Source organism: Alternaria hordeiaustralica, assembly GCF_023758085.1.
Source record: "Alternaria hordeiaustralica strain BMP 2776 chromosome Unknown scaffold_8, whole genome shotgun sequence".
Lineage (NCBI taxonomy): Eukaryota > Fungi > Ascomycota > Dothideomycetes > Pleosporales > Pleosporaceae > Alternaria > Alternaria hordeiaustralica.
The window spans coordinates 532,742-555,884 of NW_026056780.1; the positions used below are offsets into that span (position 1 = coordinate 532,742).

General features: G+C 52.8%; 9 protein-coding genes across 9 annotated transcripts; 6 read left to right on the forward strand and 3 right to left on the reverse strand.

Moving 5' to 3' along the window:
* Positions 1 to 344: 344 nt before the first annotated feature.
* Positions 345 to 2,077, reverse strand: J4E84_005042 (uncharacterized protein; the record flags this gene model as incomplete). Its single annotated transcript, XM_049387642.1, has 4 exons — positions 345 to 829; positions 1,130 to 1,555; positions 1,610 to 1,673; positions 1,970 to 2,077. The coding sequence occupies 4 exons, from the start codon at positions 2,075 to 2,077 to the stop codon at positions 345 to 347; spliced, it is 1,083 nt and encodes a 360-aa protein (XP_049244620.1).
* A 319-nt stretch (positions 2,078 to 2,396) lies between these two features.
* J4E84_005043 (uncharacterized protein) lies at positions 2,397 to 3,966 on the forward strand (the record flags this gene model as incomplete). Its single annotated transcript, XM_049387643.1, has 5 exons — positions 2,397 to 2,427; positions 2,481 to 2,501; positions 2,559 to 2,647; positions 2,693 to 2,930; positions 2,978 to 3,966. The coding sequence occupies 5 exons, from the start codon at positions 2,397 to 2,399 to the stop codon at positions 3,964 to 3,966; spliced, it is 1,368 nt and encodes a 455-aa protein (XP_049244621.1).
* A 170-nt stretch (positions 3,967 to 4,136) lies between these two features.
* On the reverse strand, positions 4,137 to 5,221 carry J4E84_005044 (uncharacterized protein; the record flags this gene model as incomplete). The annotated part of the gene is made up of 3 exons (XM_049387644.1): positions 4,137 to 4,797; positions 4,856 to 5,021; positions 5,074 to 5,221. 3 exons carry the CDS (start codon positions 5,219 to 5,221, stop codon positions 4,137 to 4,139), a joined length of 975 nt encoding a protein of 324 aa, XP_049244622.1.
* A 527-nt stretch (positions 5,222 to 5,748) lies between these two features.
* J4E84_005045 (uncharacterized protein) lies at positions 5,749 to 6,808 on the forward strand (the record flags this gene model as incomplete). Its single annotated transcript, XM_049387645.1, has 3 exons — positions 5,749 to 5,806; positions 5,863 to 6,298; positions 6,352 to 6,808. 3 exons carry the CDS (start codon positions 5,749 to 5,751, stop codon positions 6,806 to 6,808), a joined length of 951 nt encoding a protein of 316 aa, XP_049244623.1.
* Positions 6,809 to 8,162: 1,354 nt separating this feature from the next.
* Positions 8,163 to 9,010, forward strand: ARF6 (ADP-ribosylation factor, Arf Arf6; the record flags this gene model as incomplete). The annotated part of the gene is made up of 5 exons (XM_049387646.1): positions 8,163 to 8,256; positions 8,303 to 8,488; positions 8,591 to 8,737; positions 8,790 to 8,905; positions 8,966 to 9,010. The coding sequence occupies 5 exons, from the start codon at positions 8,163 to 8,165 to the stop codon at positions 9,008 to 9,010; spliced, it is 588 nt and encodes a 195-aa protein (XP_049244624.1).
* Positions 9,011 to 10,165: 1,155 nt separating this feature from the next.
* J4E84_005047 (uncharacterized protein) lies at positions 10,166 to 13,982 on the forward strand (the record flags this gene model as incomplete). The annotated part of the gene is made up of 5 exons (XM_049387647.1): positions 10,166 to 11,870; positions 11,920 to 12,197; positions 12,245 to 13,018; positions 13,067 to 13,516; positions 13,578 to 13,982. 5 exons carry the CDS (start codon positions 10,166 to 10,168, stop codon positions 13,980 to 13,982), a joined length of 3,612 nt encoding a protein of 1,203 aa, XP_049244625.1.
* A 504-nt stretch (positions 13,983 to 14,486) lies between these two features.
* On the reverse strand, positions 14,487 to 16,594 carry J4E84_005048 (uncharacterized protein; the record flags this gene model as incomplete). Its single annotated transcript, XM_049387648.1, has 4 exons — positions 14,487 to 15,928; positions 16,065 to 16,077; positions 16,136 to 16,247; positions 16,410 to 16,594. The coding sequence occupies 4 exons, from the start codon at positions 16,592 to 16,594 to the stop codon at positions 14,487 to 14,489; spliced, it is 1,752 nt and encodes a 583-aa protein (XP_049244626.1).
* A 2,602-nt stretch (positions 16,595 to 19,196) lies between these two features.
* On the forward strand, positions 19,197 to 21,603 carry J4E84_005049 (uncharacterized protein; the record flags this gene model as incomplete). The annotated part of the gene is made up of 6 exons (XM_049387649.1): positions 19,197 to 19,227; positions 19,287 to 19,366; positions 19,433 to 20,024; positions 20,078 to 20,116; positions 20,169 to 20,358; positions 21,207 to 21,603. The coding sequence occupies 6 exons, from the start codon at positions 19,197 to 19,199 to the stop codon at positions 21,601 to 21,603; spliced, it is 1,329 nt and encodes a 442-aa protein (XP_049244627.1).
* A 641-nt stretch (positions 21,604 to 22,244) lies between these two features.
* Positions 22,245 to 22,980, forward strand: J4E84_005050 (uncharacterized protein; the record flags this gene model as incomplete). Its single annotated transcript, XM_049387650.1, has 2 exons — positions 22,245 to 22,268; positions 22,375 to 22,980. 2 exons carry the CDS (start codon positions 22,245 to 22,247, stop codon positions 22,978 to 22,980), a joined length of 630 nt encoding a protein of 209 aa, XP_049244628.1.
* Positions 22,981 to 23,143: the final 163 nt, after the last annotated feature.

Sequence of the window (23,143 nt, forward strand, 5' to 3'; positions counted from 1 at the left end):
TGGGTCTTGAGGCTTGTTGGCGATGCGCTCTGGGACGTGTCCAGATGGCGCTTGCTTGCTTTGGTGCTAGCGGCTTGGCCACACTCTATGGCTTGAATAGACAGCGAACCATTGCAGATGGGTATGACTTTTTAGTGATAAGGTATCGATAGTACTAGGTAAAGAAAGCGTGACTAAAGTATGCGAGAGTAAAAAGCAAAAATACACCACAAGAGGTATCCGCAGCCAACCCATGCCAAAGAACAACCTCCCCCAATGGTATCCAACACTCCACAGTGAGACTCAATTCGAGCCTGCTATGACCGAAAGTCCATCCCTCCCTGGGGAGCTGGAGCATTGCCCGCTCATCTATCAGGCAGCACATACCTCCTTTCTACACTCATCTCACGATCTGCCTCATCTTCACCTTCAAACCTCAACCTGACGAGATTGTCCACACCATCTCCTTCTTTGCCACCGTCTTCTTTCTTGACCTTGCCATCACTTTGCTTCCAGACAGCCACCACTTCCGCTTTGTAGAAAGTAGTGGTGCCTGGGTAGAGAGCAAGTACGTTCTTTCCTTTGCTTAGGTCTGGTAATGTGGTGTTTGATGAGGGTGGTGGGATGGGTATGAGGTGATTGACGGAAGCACGGTATGGAACTGATGGTGTCGGTGGGTCCGGATCAGCATCAATGATTTCGTACCGACGTTGCTTTCCTTCGCCGATTACGGATGTCACGCGGCATAAGATGCCCTCGCCCTCGAACGACATGGAGGACGCCGAAGAGCGATTCTTCGCGTTGTTTCGGTAGAGGACCTCGGTCTGTGGCGAAAGACGTGGTCGGATTTCTGTAGTAATGTCGTCAGCTGACGTGGTGTCTGAAGAGACATGGGACGATGTGTAAAAAGGGCGCTGTGATAGAAGAGATGGTACATGGTGGCATGAGCACATGAAAAGAAGTATGAGATCAGATGAGGTGAGATTATGAGCTTGCCTATCCGACTACAAACCTCGAACAAGCCGAAAGGAAAAATGCCAGTGGGTATCGTCTGCCGTCTAAGGTGAACGCCGATAGCAAAGTACAGCTCAACGCTTGGTCTTGTACTTGATTGTGGGCTTGGTTTTGGAAGGAGGAAGAACCATCTTACCCTTACCCGAGTCGTCTTCGTCCATCTTCACACTGCCCTCTCTCGCAACAGGTACCGATCCTGCTCTGCTACTGCCCGACTTGGCTACCAGTCGATCTTTCTGACTGCTGATAACGACCTTCGGACTGGGACCTCCAGGACTGTCCGCAGCCATGCTGTCGCGGTCGTCGATGTTGTCGTTATGCTTTCGCTTGCCTTGGCGGTCGCGTCCAGACTTTCCGTGCCCAACGCTGGTGGCTCGTGATGCTGAGGGCGGGGCCTCTTCCGACTGACGGAGGGCAGCCAGGAGTTCTATCTGAGTGGAGACATCGTTGCCGCCTTCGACCTGCTGGAGAAGGGTCTGTGCCTCGTTTAGATTACGTATGTTTTCGCGCAGAAGGTCTTCAAGCTCGTCATCAATACGGGCTGAGGTTTCCTCGCCGCGGTCTAGCCGGGTTAGCACAGTGGGACGAATATGTAGTAGTCAGTTGGGCAACGAACGCTGACGAGCAGACTGTTCTGCGACGAGGGCGGTGATTTTCTCTTGCAAGGCATCCGACTCTTTCTGCGGCATGTCAGCAAGGAAGCGGATCTATGTGTAGATGATTTAAGTAGTGCATGCGACAAGGCACGGTTTGTGTAATACCATGCATTTGTCGGCGCGTCTGGCATCTGTCTTGATCTGTTTCTAGAGATCCCGCTCCTCCTCTGGATCTCTTCCATATTTATTTCGGTTCTGGCCCAAGTAGCCTTCAGAATCGCGAAGATCACGCGGTACTTCGCTCATGGTGAGGAATGCTGGCGATAGATATGGAGATGCAGATTGTAATGCTGGTGTTAATGAAGAAAGTATATTCGTACCATGAGTTGATCAACGCGACGTCCGTCAGCTTTGATCGAGTTCCAGAGGGCTCTTTCCTCGTCGAACTCCTCCTTCAACTGACCACGGGGCCTGCTGCGGGCTGCCATGTTGAGGAAGTTGTGGCCCGTCAACTCCCCAGCTCTTTTCGTGTTACCTAAGGCGCTGCAGGTAGTTCATGTGGTGGTGTGGAAGCGACAGACTGAGGTGGAGGAAGGGAAGTAGCTGCAGATGATCAACGTTGGGGCATGTAGTCGGCGGGAGGCAGGGTAGGGTACGCTAGTCATGGGAGAGGGGATGAGCTTAAACCAACGGCAGGGTGACGATTGTGCGGGACCAAACAAGTGGACCCCGCCCACAGCTCCTCCGCCAATTCGCGGCATCGCAATACATACGCAACCTCCACACTCGACCGAAACCATATTCAAGATGCGGAACCCTCTTATCAGACTAGAATGCGGTAGGTCAAGATAGTGAAATTGATTTGAGCCAGCATTGGCTAACTAAATCCAGGTGTTAACAGCTACGACTGGGGTGCGTGCCCCGCGTCATCACTCACCTTCGCCCCAGGAGTATGCTGAACCAACCCAGGCAAAGTCGGCAAAGAGTCTGCAGCCGCCAAATTCCATGCTGCAAATGCTTCAGACTTCTCCATTGAAGAGGAGAAGCCATATGCCGAGGTATGAAATTCCAGCTTGCGATCGACGCGTCGTTGACACGGTTAGCTATGGATGGGCACACACCCGTCGCTCCCCTCCAAAGACAAGGAAACCCAGCGAACGCTTCTCGACCTCTTCGAAGAAAATCAAGCCCTGTTATCAACAGATATTGCCGAGCGCTATGCGAACAAGCTTCCCTTCCTGTTCAAGGTCCTCTCCATCAACAAGGCCCTGAGCATCCAGGCACACCCGAACAAGAAGCTTGCCGAACAGCTACATGCGAGCGACCCCAAGAACTACCCAGGTCAGCATAATTACGGGAATTTCCAACAGAAATACTGACCTCACTAGATGACAACCACAAGCCCGAAATGACCATTGCGGTCACTCCCTTCGATGGCCTCTGCGGCTTCCGACCCCTCGCCGAAATCGCCCATTTCCTCAAGACCGTTCCTTCATTGCGAAAGTTAGTAGGCGAAGAAGAGGCAAAGAAGTTTGAAGACACCATCAGTGGCAAAGAGACATCGGACAAGGAAGAGGATATGCAGGAGAACAAAAAGGCTCTGCAATCTGCCTTTACAAAGCTCATGAACACGGACAAGGACGCGCTATCATCTGCCAGTGAAGAGCTCGTCAAGGCAGCGGAGTCTGAGGGCGACAAGTTTGCGGACGGCGGCCCACCCTCCAACGACGGCAAAGAGCTCGCAGATCTTGTCGTACGCCTAAACTCCCAATTCCCCGGTGACATTGGCCTCTTCGTTCAGTTCTTCCTCAACTACGTTAAGCTCGACATCGGCGAAGCCATGTTCCTCAAGGCTGATGACATTCACGCCTACCTCTCCGGCGACATCATCGAGTGCATGGCGAGCTCTGACAACGTTGTCCGCGCAGGCTTCACACCCAAGTTCAAGGACGTGGACAACCTGACAAAGATGTTGACGTACAGCTATGCGCCGATCAGCGAGCAAAAGATGGAGCCCAGAGACTACTCACAGGTCAGGTTGAACGCACCGGCGTATAGCTCCAACAGCAGCAACAAGCTGTACAACCCACCGATCCCCGAATTCGCCGTAGTAAGGACTGCTCTTAACCGGGTAGGTGGAAAGGCGACATTTGATCCAATCGATGGACCAAGCATCATCCTCTGCACCAAGGGCAAGGGAACGATTAGCGTGGGGCCAAAGGAGGAGGAGATCAAGGAGGGCTACGTCTACTTTGTTGGCGCCACTGCTGAGGTCGTCATCAAGAGCGACATCGATGCCGAGGACGAGGAGGGCGCAGAGGGTCTGGTAACATTCAAGGCGTTCTGCGAGCTTGAGGACGGCAAAGGCAAGCTATGAGACATGAGATATGAACAAAAGGGTACGACAACGACTTGATGATATGACGACAAGAGAAACGTCTTCTTGCTATATTGTATTTGGCTACATAATACATCTATCATCTATGAGTGGTATCACAATGCTATGAGTCGCTAAGTCTAGAACAACAAGGGGAGTGAAGTGCCGCCTTACTCCGGCAAACTCCTCATGACACCCTCAAACGCTACCAATGCCATGGCATTCGCCGGGAACGCCCTGAGGAAGCATGGCACGAAACCCCTCCAGTACCCTTTCCAGCCTTGCTCCCTGTACACCGCTTTCGCGGCATCTCTCCACCTCGGAAACTTTCTTTGTGCCAGCGGATCCGTCATGATACGCTGCTTAATCACATCACTCGGGTAGCTCGTCAACCAAAAGACCTGCGCCGACAAACCCCCCGCCCAGAAATTGACAGCGGGAGCAGACAGCGAAGTACGTTGTTGCAGCTGCCGTGTAAAAAGGTCATAAGTTCCCCACCAGAAGCAGAAGAACGTGCGGAAGAGCAGTGTAGCACTGAGACCGTGATACACGCCCCTCATTCCATGACCAGTGTATATCTTCTTGAGGCAGTCGATTGGTCCGGAGTACAGACGCGACTTCTTATCCGCGGCGTACTGGACCTGCAGACGTGCCTTGATGTGTTCGACGGGCGCGGCGATGAAGGATACTGTCCATCCTGCCATTGTGCCTGCTAATGCGTGGCCGTATACGGGTAGTTTACGCTGTTGTTCGCCGAATTGGAGGTGTGAGGGGGGGTTGAAGACGCGGTCGTTGAGGACGCGGCGGTAGACGCTTAGAGAGCCTAGCATACTTCGTGGTATTAGTATACGGAACATGATGGGGTGCTTGGGACTATGTGTCTGCATACATGGAGTCCATGAACATCCATCCTACAAGCGGTGGTGTAGCGCCCTTGTACAACCCCGCGAAGCCTTCTTTGCGGAGTGTCTGCATCAGACAATCTACCGGGCCACGGAAATGGCTTTTCTCGGTCGTTTGGAGACGGACTTTCACCGTGTCGAAGGGGTGACCAACTATCTCTGTTAGCCATGTTCAATGCATGTGCTGGGGGGACTGATTATTTACCAGACAACTTCGCAATGCCGCTGAACACACCAGCGACAAAGCCGCGGTAGTGCTTGGGAGACTTCTTCGGCTCATCAGACGTAGCTATCAGCGCGGTGGCCGCCGGCTGTGAGTCGCTAGTTTTCAGGTTCAGGGCTGAGGTAGCCATTGTCGCGTCGCTGTTCTCCGGTACAATATCGGAATCATGCCTCCCGTCCAAGAAAAAGCACAAAAGGCATGCAACACGTCAAAAGATCACGAAGAAGCGAAGGTAGGTAAGGAGAAGCAGGGCCGTCGAACAACTCAAACCATTATTCTCGGTGGAATTGTCAGCAGCGGTCAGTACAGTAGGCAACTTGCAGGTTCCGCATATCGGAAACGTACAAGCGCCCGCGATGTGGTGACGATGTCGACAGGGCCGAGAGATCGGTGTTCGGACCCCCGAAAGTCGCGTTTTAGTGCTTCTCTCCAGGGCTGGACCCTTGAGATTGGCTTGCCAGATTGGTACGATGGTTCCTTCATAGACCTTAGCGGCTGCCCCTCCATATGCACTTGCGATCGTGTGCGACCGAGGATGGCGCGGTTTGATCTTTCTGTTGCTAATCAACTACTAACGTTGCTTTCACTAACTACTCTGTATACCTTCTGATAACTTTGCTGGCGCGCGCGCATTCGATACACGTGTTCTAGGTAACTATGTCGGCGACTACGAGTGCGACGACGGCGCCCGCTGCGGGTGTAGAGTCGAAGAAAGGTATGTTGGATGTTTGGCGGGGCGCGTTTGGAAGAGCTATTCTGACATCGGCGCAGTATGGACGACTCTCATCACCAACACGGCATACCTTACCGGTCTCCTTACCCTCGACTACTCGCTCAAGAAGCACGGCACAAAGTACCCGCTCATCGCTCTGTACACGGATACATTCCCCGAAGAAGGCCACAAGGCGCTCGATGAGCGCGGAATACCGAAACAGCATGTCAAGTACCTGCTGCCAATCAAGTCCAAGGACTTCACCGCAGACCCGCGCTTCTACGACTGCTGGAGCAAGCTTACGCCGTTCTCGCTCGAGGAGTATGACAGGGTGGTACAGCTAGACAGCGACATGTTGGTTTTGCAGAACATGGACGAGCTCATGGACTTGCAGCTGGACGCACCGAGTACAGGCGGCAAGGGCGATAGAGTGTTTGCAGCGAGCCACGCATGCGTGTGCAATCCGCTCAAGAAGCCGCACTACCCCAAGGACTGGTATGTCTCTTCCCTTATCCATGCATATGATATGTAGACTAACACAACCCCAGGATACCAGAGAACTGCGCCTTCACAACCCAACACGCCGACCCTACCACCGCCCAACACACGGGCGCCCCCTCAACCGCTGGCCTCCGTATGCCCAACGGCGGCCTCCAAGTCGTAAACCCCTCGCTCGCAACCTACAACCTGATCCTCGAGCAGCTCTCCAACGAGGCATCCGGCGACTACGACTTCGCTGACCAATCGCTGCTGGGCGATCTGTTCAACGGCCGCTGGGTTACGCTGCCGTATACCTACAATGCGCTCAAGACGCTGAGGAATAAGGGTGTGCATGATGTGATCTGGAGGGACGAGAATGTTAAGAATATACACTACATTCTCAGTCCGAAGCCGTGGGAAGAGGACGATGGGAAGTCAACGTGGGAGACGCATCAGTGGTGGTGGGATGTTAATAATGAGAGGAGGAAAGAGGAGAAGAGTAGGGGTGTTGACGATGGATTCTAAGCTCTCACGATGTAGTGGGGTCGTTGCATAGTGGTCGGCGTAGAGGTGTAGAGTAGTACGAGAAACTTGGGCGAGCATCTTACGAGAAGCCCTGGAGGCGTTGCATAGTGGTGGGGTAGGGAGAATAATGCCCTGCATAAAAAGTATTTGGCAGCCACGAAGGAAGAATACATTCCATCCAATGAAGACTGCGTTCCGATTATTGAACAGCTCACGTATTGCTTGCGAACACCTTCCTTTTCGGTAGCACGGCTTTCTACACGATGTTTTTCAAGTTTCCTTTAGGCTTGGCGCCAGGGTTCCTCCCCGATTCAGTAATCCCTCAAGCTCGGTAGTTATGCTTCTTTCAACACATGGTCCGCACGGTGTACCACGTCATGGTGGACGGTACTAACCCGGCATGGCCAGTGTACAGGCCTTGTGAAGAACTATTCGTAACGCGGACCAACATTTGACTATAGCAGTCATGCTCGGGCAGTTGGAGGGACGATTCGAGCAACCAGTCGCAGAAAACTTCTTGCATCGGCTTATTTCGCCCGAGATATCAGGCCTCGACGATATTTGAGCCGACTATAGCAGAGACTAAATCCCGAAGGAGGGCTAGCCAAACGGGAAGATCGGAATACGTCACGGTAACGCCGTGTGTACAGGCAAGATGCAGTGAGTGAACTGCTGCCAGTTCCCACGCGAACGGCGCAGACCCCACGGCTTCATCAATCTCAGGAGTAGCGCCGCGTACCTGCGTTTGCCGGCATTCGGTGAATCGAACGGCGGCGGCAAAGTCACACGGCAGGAAAGGCTGCTGGAAACTATATGGCTAGCTGCAGCTATCGTGCAGCCAACGCGCATGCAGATGCAGCGAGTAACGCATGCGGAGACCCTTTGCTTCATCTTAGCCAAGATTCGCAATCAAAGGGCGTCGTCGAGCTGTGAGCCCCTTTTCGCCGACTGAGGCAAAAGCAGGAGAGGCGGTGATGGAGGTGTGTGGTTGGCGTGTAGGATGAACCCGTCACGATCAAGCCGTTGGGCGGAGCACAGACGTTTGGCAGCTGCGATCTGCAACGCGCCTGCTGCGGTTTCACTCCTGAGCAGCGTGAAACCTCATTTCATGAACAGCGCCAGCGCCCACGCGAGACCCTGTCCCGAGTCGCTACACATTTGCATCTCCTGTGCCGTCTACATCTTGACGTCTTCTCCCACACACGACCGCCATTGAATCTCACCTCGACGCCTTATCACGCCCGACCGCCTGCCGTCTACCGTCCTCCGTCGCGCGCACTAGCTATAGCTCGCTTTCGCCGATATAACGCCCACTCGACACCACCACCAAGTCCATAACGCGTAAATCAGCACCATGGGTGGCTCAATATCCAAGATGATGGCCAAGGTCTTTGGCTCCAAGGAGATGCGCCTGCTGATGCTGGGCCTCGACGCCGCCGGAAAGACCAGTACGCACCACCATCACACCACATACACTGTCGCTAACTCCCCCAGCCATCCTCTACAAGCTCAAGCTCGACCAGGACGTCACCACGATCCCCACCGTCGGCTTCAACGTCGAGACCGTCACATACAAGAACACCAAATTCAACGTCTGGGACGTCGGCGGCCAGGACAAGATCCGTCCCCTCTGGAGACACTACTTCTCTGGTATGTTGGGCCGCGGAGGCACGGTTCCGGGTAGGCGAGTCGACATGCACGCGACTGCATGCGCATGGCTCCTACCTTACCCGGCCTCCTATGATATCTCCCATTGAACAACATGACTAATCGCAATCGCAGGCACCCAAGGTCTCATCTTCGTCATCGACTCTAACGACCGCACCCGCATCGACGAGGCCAAGCAGGAACTCACAAGGATTATCCAGGACCGAGAAATGAAGGATGCACTGTTGCTGGTGTTTGCGAACAAGCAGGATCTCAGCGGAGGTGCGTACATGCCAGAAGTAGTATGTGAGGGATGTTGGCTGACATGACATAGCTATGCGACCAAAGGAAGTCTCGGACCGTCTGCAATTAGACAAGATCGCCAAAGACCACGTATGGAAGGTGGAGCCCAGCTGCGCGACAACAGGAGAGGGTATCTTTGAGGGATTGGTACGTTCCGACCTCCCCAGCATAAACCGTTTGCGCCTTCATCAACTAACACCTTCACAGGCCTGGCTCTCCAACAACGTCAAGCTACCACCCGGCGCCAAATAAACGTCTTCCCACCTACCGCGATCCGCGCATCCCCGTCCCTCTCTCACACACTGTCCGCGATACCTGAACGACTTGCATGCTCTTCCCTGCATATACCCGGTTTTGTCCTCTTTACTTAATGTCGCACTTACTCTTATCGTCTTGTAATCTTCTTAATTGGGACTTGTACATTAGATATGTACAAATCTTTTTTTTGTCTTGTGTGTAGATCTTTTTCCTGTTGTGGTCCGAAGATGGGTGCCTGGCTGGGCTGACTGGTTGGTTGGCTGACTGGTTGGGCTGTCTATAAGTAAGCGATACTGATATTACCTCTGTCTGTGTTCTGAGGTGTGATGGTGGTGTGGATGGTGATGTGGAGTTTTTGACGTCTAATTTCTAGGTTGGCCGCGACTACCTTCTCTGACGCTCCTTCCGAACGCGTCCTTGCGACTTCCTTTCCCCCACTCATCAACCACGGACCTCCCGACCTCATGATTCATTCCCTCTCTGGTATACGTGTTTGACATTTCTCCATCGTGATCATGGTATAGTCGCGATCGTCGGTGCTTGCTGCACTCTTACGAGTTCGCACGCATTGGAGTGCACTACACGAGCAAGCTTTGACGGATTGCTTGTATGCAGGTAAGTTGCGCTCTCAACAAGCCGAGTGTTCTTGACTGATAGAGAACTGACTGTGAATTGAAACAAAGCGTCATGAGCTTGGGATCAGCATAGCGGTCCCGATGGCCCTGCAGCGCTTTGAGGTTCGCCTGTGCGGACGCGCATTCGACTGTAATCCACTTCAGAAACCACTCTACTCACGTCTACTGATTTCGCCGATATCCAAGTTGCTTTGTTGACATCCAAGACTGGCGTGTTTGGTTTGCATCACAATCAGACAATTCAGTGTGGTTAGGGGCACCCTTTGTCTCTCGAAAACTGCGTCCCAAACACGATTGCGTTGGCTTGTCTTGAGTATTGGCAAGCAATGAGACACTCAGACATGTGTATATGAAGATGATGGAGAACGTTGTTGAAACGGACACCAGCGAACGCAGCTGATACCTTGTCTGGTTACTCAAGACAAGAATTCAGTCTAGAGGCATCGCAACGCCTCTTTCCTATCACTCTTCATCACCCGCGACTCCTGGTCTCCTCCACGTCAAAACCGCAACCATGGCTCAGATCCCAGGTATGACCTTGGACGCAGCCAAAACCGCACTCGATGACCAATTCCAACGCGACATCAACACCGATATTAAGTACAACAAATGCATCTGGTGCAAATCGGGCCAAGTCAAGAAGAAAAACCACGCTCTCATCGACTGCCATAACGCCCGTCCCCCGCTCGACAATCGTACTCCACTCTCAAATGATGTATTCAACGCCGGTCAACAAGACGCCGCAATTGCGTACATTCATTATGCTCAGCTTAGGCAGCATCCTCGAGCTAATGGAGCTACGACTTTCATGGCGGGACTGCCGCCCGCGCAGATGGGGTCGTATGTCGTGCCAGTGCCCGCTACACTTGCAGCTCCCCTTGCTCCTGTACCGGTTGCCTCTGCTCCTGTCCTTGCCCCTGTTCCAGTAACAAGCACGTCTACTCAACCGCCTGTGGCAAACGCCTCTCCACCCACGTCTGTGGTATTTACCCCTCCTCCATCCACTCAGACAACAGGCGCAGCCCAAAGCTCGGGGGTTGGTGAGGACATAGTGGATCCCACCTCCAGTACCTCGACCCAGGCCGGCAGTCCGTCAGCTGTTCTTACCGTGCCGATTCAAGACTCTCCAGGCGTTTCATGGACTCCTGTCAATTATGAGCTAGCGGAGAAAGCGCCAAAAGAGACCGCGTATTCTGCAGGAAACAAATATGATCCGGGCAGCAATAGTCTCGCACGCCTCAGCGGCCTGAAGGGCAAGATGAAGCACCCTGTCCGAGATGCCTTCCGAGACGACAAGAAGAACAGCGTGCTCACAAATCATTTCGAAGTTGACATCGATACAAATGCCAAATTCTATGAGTATCGCATCACTGGTATTCCCGACAACGAAAAACGTGCCACCAGGAGACGAATTATGAAGACTGTCATGGAGAATGTCCCGTTTCTGAAGAACAACCAAGACTCCTTTGCGACGAACTACGTTGATACTATCATCGCATGGAAAGACATACACAGTCTCGTCACAACGCCAAAGATCGCCTCCCACGACCCCAATGCGCCCCATACGAAGGATGAGTGGCGCATATTGGAAGTCGTTGATCGTAATGTCACACTGAGCTTGAACATCCGTTTCATGGGATTAGTGGACATCGCAGCCTTCCAAAGCTACATAGCTAGCAGTCATCCAGACCCGCCAGCATACGACCCAGAACCAGTGAAGAATGCCCTCAACATCATTTTCGCGAAGTGTTTCGACAATGTCGGCGAAACGTTGCAACTCAATGGGCATAAGTTCTTCGTATCGCATGCACTGAACGATTTGAAGGCAAACAAAGATATCGAATATCCACTCCGAGCTCTTAGAGGCTACTACTACACCATAAAGGCCGGTATGGGCAAGATACTGTTAAACGTCAACCCGGCGAATAGCGCATTCTGGAACCCATACGTGGTTAGCGAAATCCTCTTACGTGGTCTTGCGACCTTTGGAAGTGATGCCTATGCGCTCAAAGGCTTACAGGTCTATATCACCTACAATCGAGGTCGAGGTGATAAGGCCCAAGCATCAGACATCAATGCTGGCTACAATCGTACCAAGAAGATTCGGGCATTCGGGAAACGCATTGATAAGCAGCGTTTCGTTCTCCACGAAAAGGACGCGCAAGGTAATCTGACCGGTAACTCGAAAAGTGTTACGGTCGCCGATTATCTGGAACAAAGTAAGTACCTCTTTTGAACCTATCTAATTACGAAAACTAACAAACTTAGCTTATCACATGAAGTTGAAACACAAGGACCTACTTGCAGTTGATCTGAGCTCAACCGGTGAGCCGTCGTGGTTCGCTCCGGAACACCTCGTCATTCCCGTCGATCAGATATGGGCCAGGATTATTCCAGATGCCGTCGCCAATCAGTTCCACAAGCTGGCTTGTCTGTCGCCTCGTCAAAACCGAGCTCGGATAGAGTATGAAGGTCTCGCACAGCTCGCGCGTGACGTCAGTGCTCTTCCTCCGGATAGCGACCATCATGTGCAGCTTGCACCCCTGGTGAGACTTCTTTCTTCTAGGCATGACCCCCACTAACTTTTTGCCAGATCAAATGTCCATTGATTAAGATCAACCCAACTATGCTGCAAATTCCGGCGGCTCGGCTGCCATACGCAAGCATCAAATACGGGAACAACAACTCGGCAAAGTGGAAAAACGGCAGATGGAATCTCGAACAGCAGAAGTTCGTCCGCGGCTCTCGTAACGGCATCAAATGGAAGCTGTTGCTAGCACCAAAAGTCACCGATGAGGCTTCAAACAAGTTCATGGAGCATTTCAAGCAGCAGTTGATAGCAACGGGTGTCTGCCCCGCAAACACGGCTACCCATATCGATCCCAACGCTCTGAGGTTGAACGCCGTGACCGAGGTTGAATTGCGCAACAAGCTCCAAGGACTCTACGAGGATAAGCAGAAGGCTGGCGTCCCAGACATTGTGGTCTTGATGCTTCCCAGCAAGGATCAACAAGTCTACTCCCACTTCAAGTACCTTGCCGACAAGATCTTTTGCTTTCAGGCGATATGTGCGACAGAGCAGAATTTCGAGCCCAAGCCCAAGGACGGTGGCTGGAACAACAATAAATCCATGGAGCAGTACATGGCAAATGTCGCGATGAAAGCTAATCTCAAGGTGCAAGGCATCAACCACAATGTTGTGGGAGTGAACCAATGGTTCGAAAACACGTTAGTGCTTGGAGCGGACATCACGCATCCAGGAAGTGGTGCGATCGAGACCTGTCCTTCGATTGCAGCAGTTGTTGGTTCCGTCGAAAGCAACGCTGGAAGGTTTCGTGGAGTGCTGCATCTGCAGGACAATGTCGACGTAAGTCTCGAGATTTCATGCCTCAACAAGACATGCTAACCGTTGTAGATGATTGAACACTTCGAGGCTGCCGTTAAAGACCTACTCAATACTTGGTGGGACGAACACCAGGAGTTCCCAAAGAACGTCCTTTACTACCGCGACGGCGTCTCTAAATCTCAATACGCTGAGCTCGAAACTACAGAGATACCTGCCATTCAGAGAGCCTTCACGAATTACGCTGCCGAATATGATGTACCAGCGCCGTCCTTCAATCTGACTACGGTCATCGTCACCAAGCGTCACAACACCCGTCTCTTCCCAGTACGCGCAGCTGATGCCATGTACAAGAATGAAAATTGTTATCCCGGCACACTGGTCGACAGCGCGATCACGGATCCCTACTTCAGCGACTTCTTCCTCCAGACACACAACGCGATCAAGGGCACCGCACGTCCTTGTCACTACTATGTGTTGAACAACGGCATGAATCTTTCTATGAAAGAACTTCAGGACTTCGTAAGTACCCCATAACCCATCCTTTTTAGCCCTGACCCGTGCTTACGACTCCCCTTCACAGACTCATCGCCTCTGTCACACCTACGTCCGCGCGACTATGGGTGTATCCTACGCGCCGCCAGCCTACTATGCAGACAGGCTGTGCGAGCGAGGTCGCTGCTACATGCGCCCCTGGTACAATCCCACCACCGACACAAAGAAGCAATGGGGCAAACTCAAGCGTCAGATCGAAGACGACGTCAAAGCTGAGCGAGACAAGACGAACAAGAAAGCGAATCGTCCGCAGCGCACGCGAGGTCACAAGAAGACCGCCGAAGAGGTCAAGGAACAAGATGCCGACCAGGAGGAAGTGAGGAAGCGCTTGAACAAGAAGTTGAAAGAGAAGTACGAGGACCGTTTCAACAAAGAGTGCATCGGTGGTGAGGACAGGGCCCGGGAGTTCCTTGATACAATGTACTGGATGTGAGGTGTGAGTTTGCTGGAAGAAGATGGACATGTACCATAGGGGTGGCCGGTTTCATTCGTTCTCTCCTCTTTTGTGGATTTCCCTTCTTTCCTTCGTCACTTGTTGCGTTTTCCTACATCATTGCCATAGACTTTGCTTTCCGCTCATAGATTTCCTTACTCAATAGACTGTCATATCCGCAAACCCATTGCAACTCCCCACAAGACTCACATTTCGCAAGCATGGCACTAAGAGGGAAGAACTGGAGAATGATATGACTTCTATTGAAACAAGTCGCTTAACCTTTCGGAAGCTTGACTGAATAGTACTGAAGCGTTGACATGTAACACTAGATGACCCTTACACTAACACCTCTAGCCATGTTGCAGGCTTTCCCTAGTCTAAACCACACCAAATACAAACGCCGTAGCGCTAGAATGCAACGATGAAGATGAAGAGCCAGGAACCAAAATTGCGCCAACCCGTCGTCAAAATACGTTAAGAATGTATGGAGCGCTTGGAAGATCATTTCCACTGACCCTGGCTCAGCTTGAGCAGGCCCTCTACGCACCCAGCTTCTTCTGCTGAGTTTATACTCGAGCGACCACTCGCGTCGTCACCGTGCATGAACTGTCGCAGCTCATCGTCTTGCTCGGGGTCAACGACACCCTTGCCACCTTTCCGCTTGTCCTTGGCCAACATAGCACCGAGACTTGACGTCTGCGACATCAGATCTGTGTTCTCTCCCAGTATCTTGCGAGCTGCTCGTGAAGCAGGAGGCGTAGCGGCGACTTGGCGGTCTCTTCGTACAGACTTGGGCGCGTTAGGCTCCCAGTTCTCCTTGTCGCTCTCCGTTTGCGGGAACTCGTCCGACTCCGTGGTTTCGCCGCCCTTCTTGTAGTCGGCATAGTCCTTGCTGGAGAAGCGGCCGTTGATGGTGGACGCGCGTTGCATGGAACCGCGAGCCTTCTTGAGTGGACTGCTTTGTACTTTGTGTGAGCTGTGGCGTGCCATCAGCGGGCTGCTGTTTTGGCGGGCCTGGTTCTGTGCTAATATCCTTCGGTTCGCGCGTAGTATGCCAATCGCGTCAGCTGCACTGCCACTCTCCTCTTGTTCGGCACGCGTTGTCAGGCTGGTTGTTGACCGGCTCTCGGGATCACACCAGAACTCCCATGCGCGCGAATCCCTGCTCCTTCCGATATTCGATGTTGTCCTTGGTACCTTGGGGCTCGGCTCGCCTCGCGCGGCGGCGGCTAGGCGGTCGTTCAAGCCAGCTGCACTGTAGCTTCGTCGCAGGCCAGCAGCGGCACGAGAAAAGGAAGATGGAGTCTTCTTCGACTTCGGTGGCGATGGCGTCTTGTCGAGGTCGGTGACGATACGCGCAGTGCCGTCCTCATTGGTCGCTATCCGCACGAAAGAGTGCTTGCGCTTCAGTGGCCGGGAAGGGGTCTTGGTTGCATGGTCAGGTGATACTGAAGGCTTCGGAGGGGCGTTCGGAAAGGTGATGACTTCGGGCGTGTAATCGTCGAGATAGCGGACGAACGACGCGCTGCGACGGTTGGAAATCCATGATGTGCGTTGTTGCGCGGTGCCCTGTGAAGATGGTGCAGCCTGCTGCGAGTTGCTTATTTCAGCGGAGGCATTTTCGGTATTTTGAGTTTCGGTAGATGGCTCTGCGACAACTTCATTCGCGTTCTCTGGTTCGTTGGCAGAAAAGGCAGTGTCGATGGTGCGTGGCTCTGGGATCGTTTCGTCGGAAGTGAGTTCTGGCGTTGCGGGCTGCTCGGGTGGGTCAGACCTCGGGCACTCGTCCGCCTTCGGCCCCGGCGCGTTATCGATATTGCGCGCAATGGCTACCGTCTCGTCCTCGGTGGGCGGGTCCGACATGGTGGAAGAAGAAGACATCAGCGATGCCGTGGAAGATGGTTCGAGAGGCCGTGAGCGACGGCGGTCGTTTTGGCGTTTATCTAAAGCAGAGCGTGATCAGGACGTGTTTCGAAAATCATGCGCACAACCAAGCCACGCGCAACACTTCGGAGCGATTCAATCGGGTGAATTGAAAAGCAAGCTCCAGCGACGCGCACAACAGATGGATTGACTTACTTTGAAACCAAATCTAGGACGCGATGTTAGCAAGGCGCGCACACTCGTGACGTGGAGAAATTGGCGCTTACCTGAACTTCTTTCTCGCCAAGCGCGACTTTGCGGACGATCTCTAGTCGTGCTGCCTTGTCTGGCTTCGGGTTCTTGAGATATTCCGATTTCAACACGTCTTCGTCTTCCTTGCTGCAAGATGTCGTGGTCAGCGCTGATGGGGTGATGGAGAGTCGTGCCCGCGGGGTAGGCCGAAGTAGCTCCCGATGGTAGGTTGCGCACGAACCAACGCGTTGAACATGGGTCGACACGGTCGAGATGGAAAGGCAGAACTTGGATGGAATGAGAGCATACCTGGTGCGTCTTCTCTTCTGGCGAGCAAGAGCTTTGTTGTCGACATCCGGTGGCATGTGGTTTGCGACAGTTTCCTGCGAGTGCACGAGGAAGGCCAATTGTCCACTAAAACTGGCGCGTCGGACGGTGGGCAGACGCGATGACGCAGGCGAGGAAAACGACGGCAAGGGCGATGAGGCGGACATGATGGGATGACAACAACGAATGTTGGTAATTGGACTTGGTGTGATCAGAGAAGAGCTACCATGGAAGAGTGTTATAGTAAAAAGAATAACGCGTTCAATATGGTGGCAGGAAAGTAGTGTGCGAGGCGCGTCTTCAGTCGCGTACGTATCAGATTGGTCCGAGCCGAGCGCTTGCCTATGTCGTGCATACCACTTGACTGAACTTGCCGCCCGTGCACACGACCACTCCAGCCTCATGTCCTGTATTATCCATGCGGCAGATGGTCACGCATGCACGAGCGTGATGAGGCTGAGAAATTTCCACATTCTATCACGCCCAATCTAAGCATCGCTGCCGAAAACGCGTGCATCTCATCACTTCAATAGCCTTTCGTGGTTCATCTCGGCGTCGTGCAAGGAACTACGCGAACGCGGGACGACAATTATCTGTTTTGCTTTTCCAAGGTTCTCAGCCCTATTTCGGAACACGTCCAAGAACGCGCGTGAGCAGAGCCCATTGCACAGCAGATTCGTGCAACAGTATTGGCCCTCTCTACATTGCCGCCCCTTTCTCGACATCATCTGCTTCCACGCGGGATGAAGACGCGTAGGAGTCGCGACGAAAACCATGCTTCTGTTTCCACACGCGTAGCACTGACAAAGCTAGTACTCAAAAAGGATAGTGGTGAAACACGTCCGCACGTGACGCGCTAACCCTTCCAATCACCCCGCCACATCCGCGAAACACGAGTCAAACAATGCACGGTTCTGCTCATCACCACGTTCTGACACAAACTCTCTACCATCGGTATCCTCCGATAACCTACCCTGCCCGTACGCATCATTGCGACTGCAATCTAGGCAGCGACACGCTACTCAACGACTATCCAGTCCGGCCTGCAGTCTAACTCTCTTGGCGGTAACTCTCACCGTCAGATGGGCTTGCACGATGCTCAACCACCATTCCATCTCTGTTCCCGCAGATGCGCATACTCACTTGTCCTCCTTAGCATCTGACCTTTTGCATGCACTTTGGTCTAGTCGCGGTCTCATTGTTCCATCCCTTCCTACCCCACATCCACCGGTGAAGACAACCATACAAGGCAGAAGGTTTTGGAGCAAGAGTCGGAGGGTTCCGTGGCTTGATTATACAGATCTTTCGCGTCAAGACTGATCGGTGTCTTTCTGCCTTGTACAGTACACTCTGACGATGTCTGTGTTCAGGAGCCAAGGAGAGTTGCACTGCTCGGACCGAAGCCGACAGAAGATATTCGTAAGACAGCTTACTATCCCGCAACCACGTGCTGCATGCGGCACTTCTGGAGTTTCAACATTTGCGTATTGGCCATCGAGATCTAACCGAGTGCCTGTGGCTTTTTGGCGTTCGTGCGATCCTTGAGCCTCACCGGTTTTGGCCCCATTTTTCTATCTCGTCATCACCAGTTACCTCCTAACCTGCCATTACGATGGATGATTGGCGGATGGCACCCTTGCCCAAATCACAGCTACCAACGGTGTGCTGTTCTGACAGCCCTACGAAACAAGAAAACCCGACCGCTAGGTTCCTGTTCGCGTAGGCGAGCTACTGCATCGAGCCTCGGATGAGGGTTTCACACCCGAGAATCTACACTTCGGTCAGAGATACGGTCGCATCGTGGTATAGGGCTAGCCCTACGGGTCCACTTTCGTACGTAGACTCCGCTTCCGCCGCGAAGATTTTGGAGTCTGAGATCCTTTCGCACGATATAACCGCCACTCTACCACTGGAACGCGGACCATGACTGAACGTTCAGCTAGCACTTCAATTGGTTGGAGCTCACTGCCTAGTGCTATTGTCGCAGGACATGACTATGCACGGTCTCGATGCTCGTTTGGCTTTGATTCGCCGGGACCAGGTGTTTCTTCCGTTGATTTCATCTCTAGTCCTCTGATCGGATGCAGGGCTTAGGCCTCTATTCCTCTCTTCCCGGTCTCTGTCCGCCGTCCGCAACAAGTGTGCTATCTCTTCCACTGTATCACATGTTGAGCCAAGAGTCACGGGAGCTGTCGTGGACAACACTCCAGCGAATCGGCCCCTGATTGTTGACTAGCGAACATTTGACCCAGCGGGAAAGGCGTCGAAAGCAGGCAACTGTACCCAAGAGGCGAAGAGGTCCGCCGTTAGCCCTTCATCATATCTTGTCACGCCAACCTCCGAACACCCATGCACGTTGCAGAAGACGGTGGCAGTCGTTCTACCTACGTGCTAGCACTAGACCGGGCTTCAGGAAACCCTTGATGTAGCAGGCTTTGTTTGTGTTTCTTTACGCTACAATTCAATCTCATTGGCAGCGTCACTTCCACATAACTCTGTATTGTAAGCGATGTTCCCACATGTGCAGCTTTCCCCTGTTGCTGCAATATTCCAGGCCGACCACGATAAATTGTGCGTTACATTCACCCTTTTCACCGATACAGTGTCACCCTTGTGAGTCACGGGCCTTCTAGCGATGTGATGGTGTTGACGGAGGCAGTCTTGAAGCCCAACTCACGTACGGCTTTGTGCTACACAAGATACAGGATCGAACTTATAAGCTCATACGCCCCAGCATCCTCTTTGAACTTAACAAGCTCAAGCAAAGCAATGTCTGCCAACATGCGCGTCGCAATAGCAGGTAAGCCAGCCATCAAGGGCCAAGCAAACTACGCTCGGGCAACCTTCTTACACTGTTAGGCACTTCTGGTCTAGCGCTTCTGATAGCCCAAGAGATCAACAACTCGACGAGTCACCAGCTGATCATTCTCTCGCGAACCGTAAATACCCCTTGGAAGAACACAGTCCATCTCCCGAGTACCAATTGATGAACTAACGATCACCAGCATCAAACGAGCCTGATCGCTTCTGGTTACAACTGTCAAGTCGTTGACTACAACAGCCCCACATCTCTGCAGCATGCATTGATGGGTGTCGATACTGTCATCTCGACTGTACTGGGCAATCCCCAACTCCGTCTAATAGAAGCGGCTGTACAGTGCCGGGTTCGTCGCTTTGCACCTGCGGAATTTGAAGGTCAGCCAATTCAGCGAGGTCAGAACGCGCTGCTCGATCGTGGCCGCAACTCTGCGTTGGCCTTACTGCACCACTACCGCGCCAATATACAGTATACGGTCTTTGTTTGTGGCATACTTTATGAGCGCTTCTCGGTGAACGGGATGATGTCTCATCGCCTTGGAACTCATAGCGGCTATGGCAACGAGGGAGACTTCATCGCCGACCCACGGCAGATGACTTCGATGGCACCGATTTACGACGCAAATCAGAACCTCTCCTGTATCTGCCTGACATCCGCATACGACGTGGCACAGTTCGTGGTTCGTGCCCTCGACATGACAACTTGGCCTTCCGAGATGAGCATGTGTGGTGAGCGTATGACTGTCCATGCCTTGGTCGAGGCTATCAGGGCGTGTCGAAGTAAGTATCATCATCGTTTTTCTGATGAATGAACTTTGCTAACATGTCCTTAGACCGACCATGGGCTAGCATTGACTACCAAGCCCCCGCCCGTACGCAGGTATTCTTTACAAGCTTTCATGCAGTTGCTGACCGACTACGCAGATCTCGAGTACCAAATGACGATGGCTCAACTAGGAGGAGACACGGCCGGACAGAGGCGGCTCGCACCGCTCCTCGCGACAGCAGAGGGGCGCTATGATTTCGCGGTACCCGCCTACCTTAACTCAGTCTACCCAGACGTGCAGGTCACTCGTTTCCAAGACTGGTTCCTGCGCAACTGGGCCTCAATACCGTGAACCAATACCATTGTGGAGTATCATCCGGTACTATGACGATACTTCCGGGGCCGAAGAATATCCGCACGGGACTGGTCATACTTGGATCGTACACAAGGGTTCGGTTCCTAGGATTTGGCAACATTCCATGGGGCTCCATGCTCCGTCTTCTCCACTTACGTACTGATTCGATTTCGTTCTCAGACTGCTTTCATGTACTAATATCGAGTTGGCGATTGGACCAAGGTCTGTGGGTCGCAATAAAGCTCCGAGGCGTTGACGATGGGATGCTCTTTGCAACTTACAATGCAATTATACTCGTAATGTTATCAAGTCTGCAATCCCCAAGTCGTTGCAATTTTACAAGGGTTTGGCAGTTGTGAAGTCTTGATCAAGGTTGTGTCGCTTACGCCTGAGACACTACCTGGAACGCCTCCACTGCCAACACCGCACGCGACACGTAGCGGCTCGCTCGTTCCGGAGCACAAGCAACGCTAACTATTTCTGCAGAAGCATACCCGATCTGCGATGATGTGAGGAAGGGTCTTGTCAGAGTTTGATGGCAATCTTCGATGGGGAATTACATCAAGTCGACGTCACCGGTGGGGCAACCGCTCCCCACTGCCATAATAAAACCACGACGCGCCTGAACACTCTTTTCTTTTCAGTATCACAACCACAACTTCAATCACATCTTCACGACCAAATTCACATTCTCGAAAACTTTATCTTTCTTCCTATACCCACGACGTAAGTTTCATTCCAAGAGGTGGTGTGGTGGACGGGTTAAGTTTGCCGTTCCTGGCGCGACGCCCCCATGCCATCCACAAGCACGCGTCTGTTCCTGTTGCTAACATATCTTCAGCACAAACACATTCAAAATGGTTTCTTCTCAGCAAGGCTACGCTCCCACCACCGTCGACATGAAGGGTAACACCCAAGCTGTCAACGAGGCTCAGTCCAACCTCCCTCTCCCCGAGCAGCCCCCTGTCGCCTCCGACTTCAACTCTGCCGATGCCAGCACCGTAAACGTTGGCTCCGGTCGTCAAGAAGCCTCTTTCGCCTCCGGCGGTGGTACCATCCGCGAACCCGCTGTCGGTGCTGGCGGTGTTTCCGGACGTGAGGCCAAGGATGGCCTTGGTGGCATCCCCAACGACGCTGTCTCGCGCGAGGCTAAGGACAAGGCTGGTCTTGCCGACACCACCAACAAGGACTACGGGTACCCACAGAAGAACGACCCCAGCTCGGGCGCCAAGCAGTAGAGTACTGCAGGAGGAAGAATAATGAGATACCCGAAGCATCATGGGATTGTATGATTATGGCTACTATCACTGCGCTTAGTAGCAGACTGCAAGAGCAGTCTTACGATGATCAATGAATGAAATGAATGAACAAACAAATATGTCATCTCCCTGTCTAATAGTGATGTCGTGATGAAGATGACGATGCATGAATGAATGTAATGGCTACATGCTAAACTTCGTGCCAACGCCTCACGCGATCCGGATTAGAGTGCGCATGCGACAGCCGCACCAACAGCACCTGCCCGGATGGCCCGTTCCTGACGCCATGTCAGCCGCAGTATGCACGTATGCCCGACTCTAGCATATGTATGGGTGGGACCATTGCCGCTTTCCGAGCTACCACTGCTACGGCCGTTCGACTAAAGGCGGGGTTGTTTCGAGCACCTAGGTAAGGCTGAAGTAAGGTGGGATGTCTCAATGTGACGACGTCATGACGCAAGTATATCGGGGCTTGAAGTCTGACGGTATACATAGGGAAGGTGTGCACTTGACTTTAGGTACTCATACCACTTGAACTACAACAACTTTCTGAATCCAATCAATTGATTTACTCCAAATCTCAACAATTACAACACAAAAGAACTATACCTAACAACAACATGTCGGCTTCACACGGACAGAAGGTATGTTTTCCGTCTGGAGCTCTCATAATTCATTCTTTATCGCTGAATCATGACCTCATTTGTCATGACGGAATCGCAGAAACACTCACTAACTTACTACTCACAGGTAACCACCGACCCCGCGTCTAAGATCCCCGTCCACGAGGGTGTCGGCACCGTCACATCAGACTCTCTAGCAGGCGAGTCCCTAAAGGGCGACGGTTCATTCGGCGAGGGCAACCCCAAGGCCGCAGCAAGCAAGCAGCCATCAGCTTCCACCACCACAAACACTCACGACACATCAAACGCCACCAAGCTAGACGCCGCCGTCAACGCCGAGGCACGCGACGCGCAACAAGGATGGAACGAGGAGAAGATCATGAACTCAGGCAAGGGTCTGGGTAAGGAGGCCGGTGTTGGACCTACATACGCAGTTGCTGGTGGAGGTGCTTCATCAGGAGGCGCTGCCAGCGCTGGCACAGCACCTACAGGTGTTGCTGCTGGAAAGAACATTGACCCCAGTGTTCTTCAGCCCAAGGGTGCTAACTTGAAGGAAGACCCCAACATGAGCGGTAACACCAAGTTTGGCGAGATCGGTACAAAGGATGACCCTTCTAGGCAAGCGGAGCTTAAGTTGGCGAAGGCGGCTGCGGCGAGTGCTGCGGTGGAGAACAGGGACCTGGCTCAAGGCGGCGACTCCAAGTTCAGCAACTTGGGTGACACCAACGCTTAGAGTTTCGATGATGCATTGCGATATACATCCAACATAGAGTAACGAGCCTAATGAAAGAAAAATAATGACGTGCAAGCTGTCATCGATGTTCTGGTGATGAGAGCGACAAACTCGAGGGGTGAAAGCAGCACGTGGCGGGGCCCTCCCAATCGGGCCTCTTCCG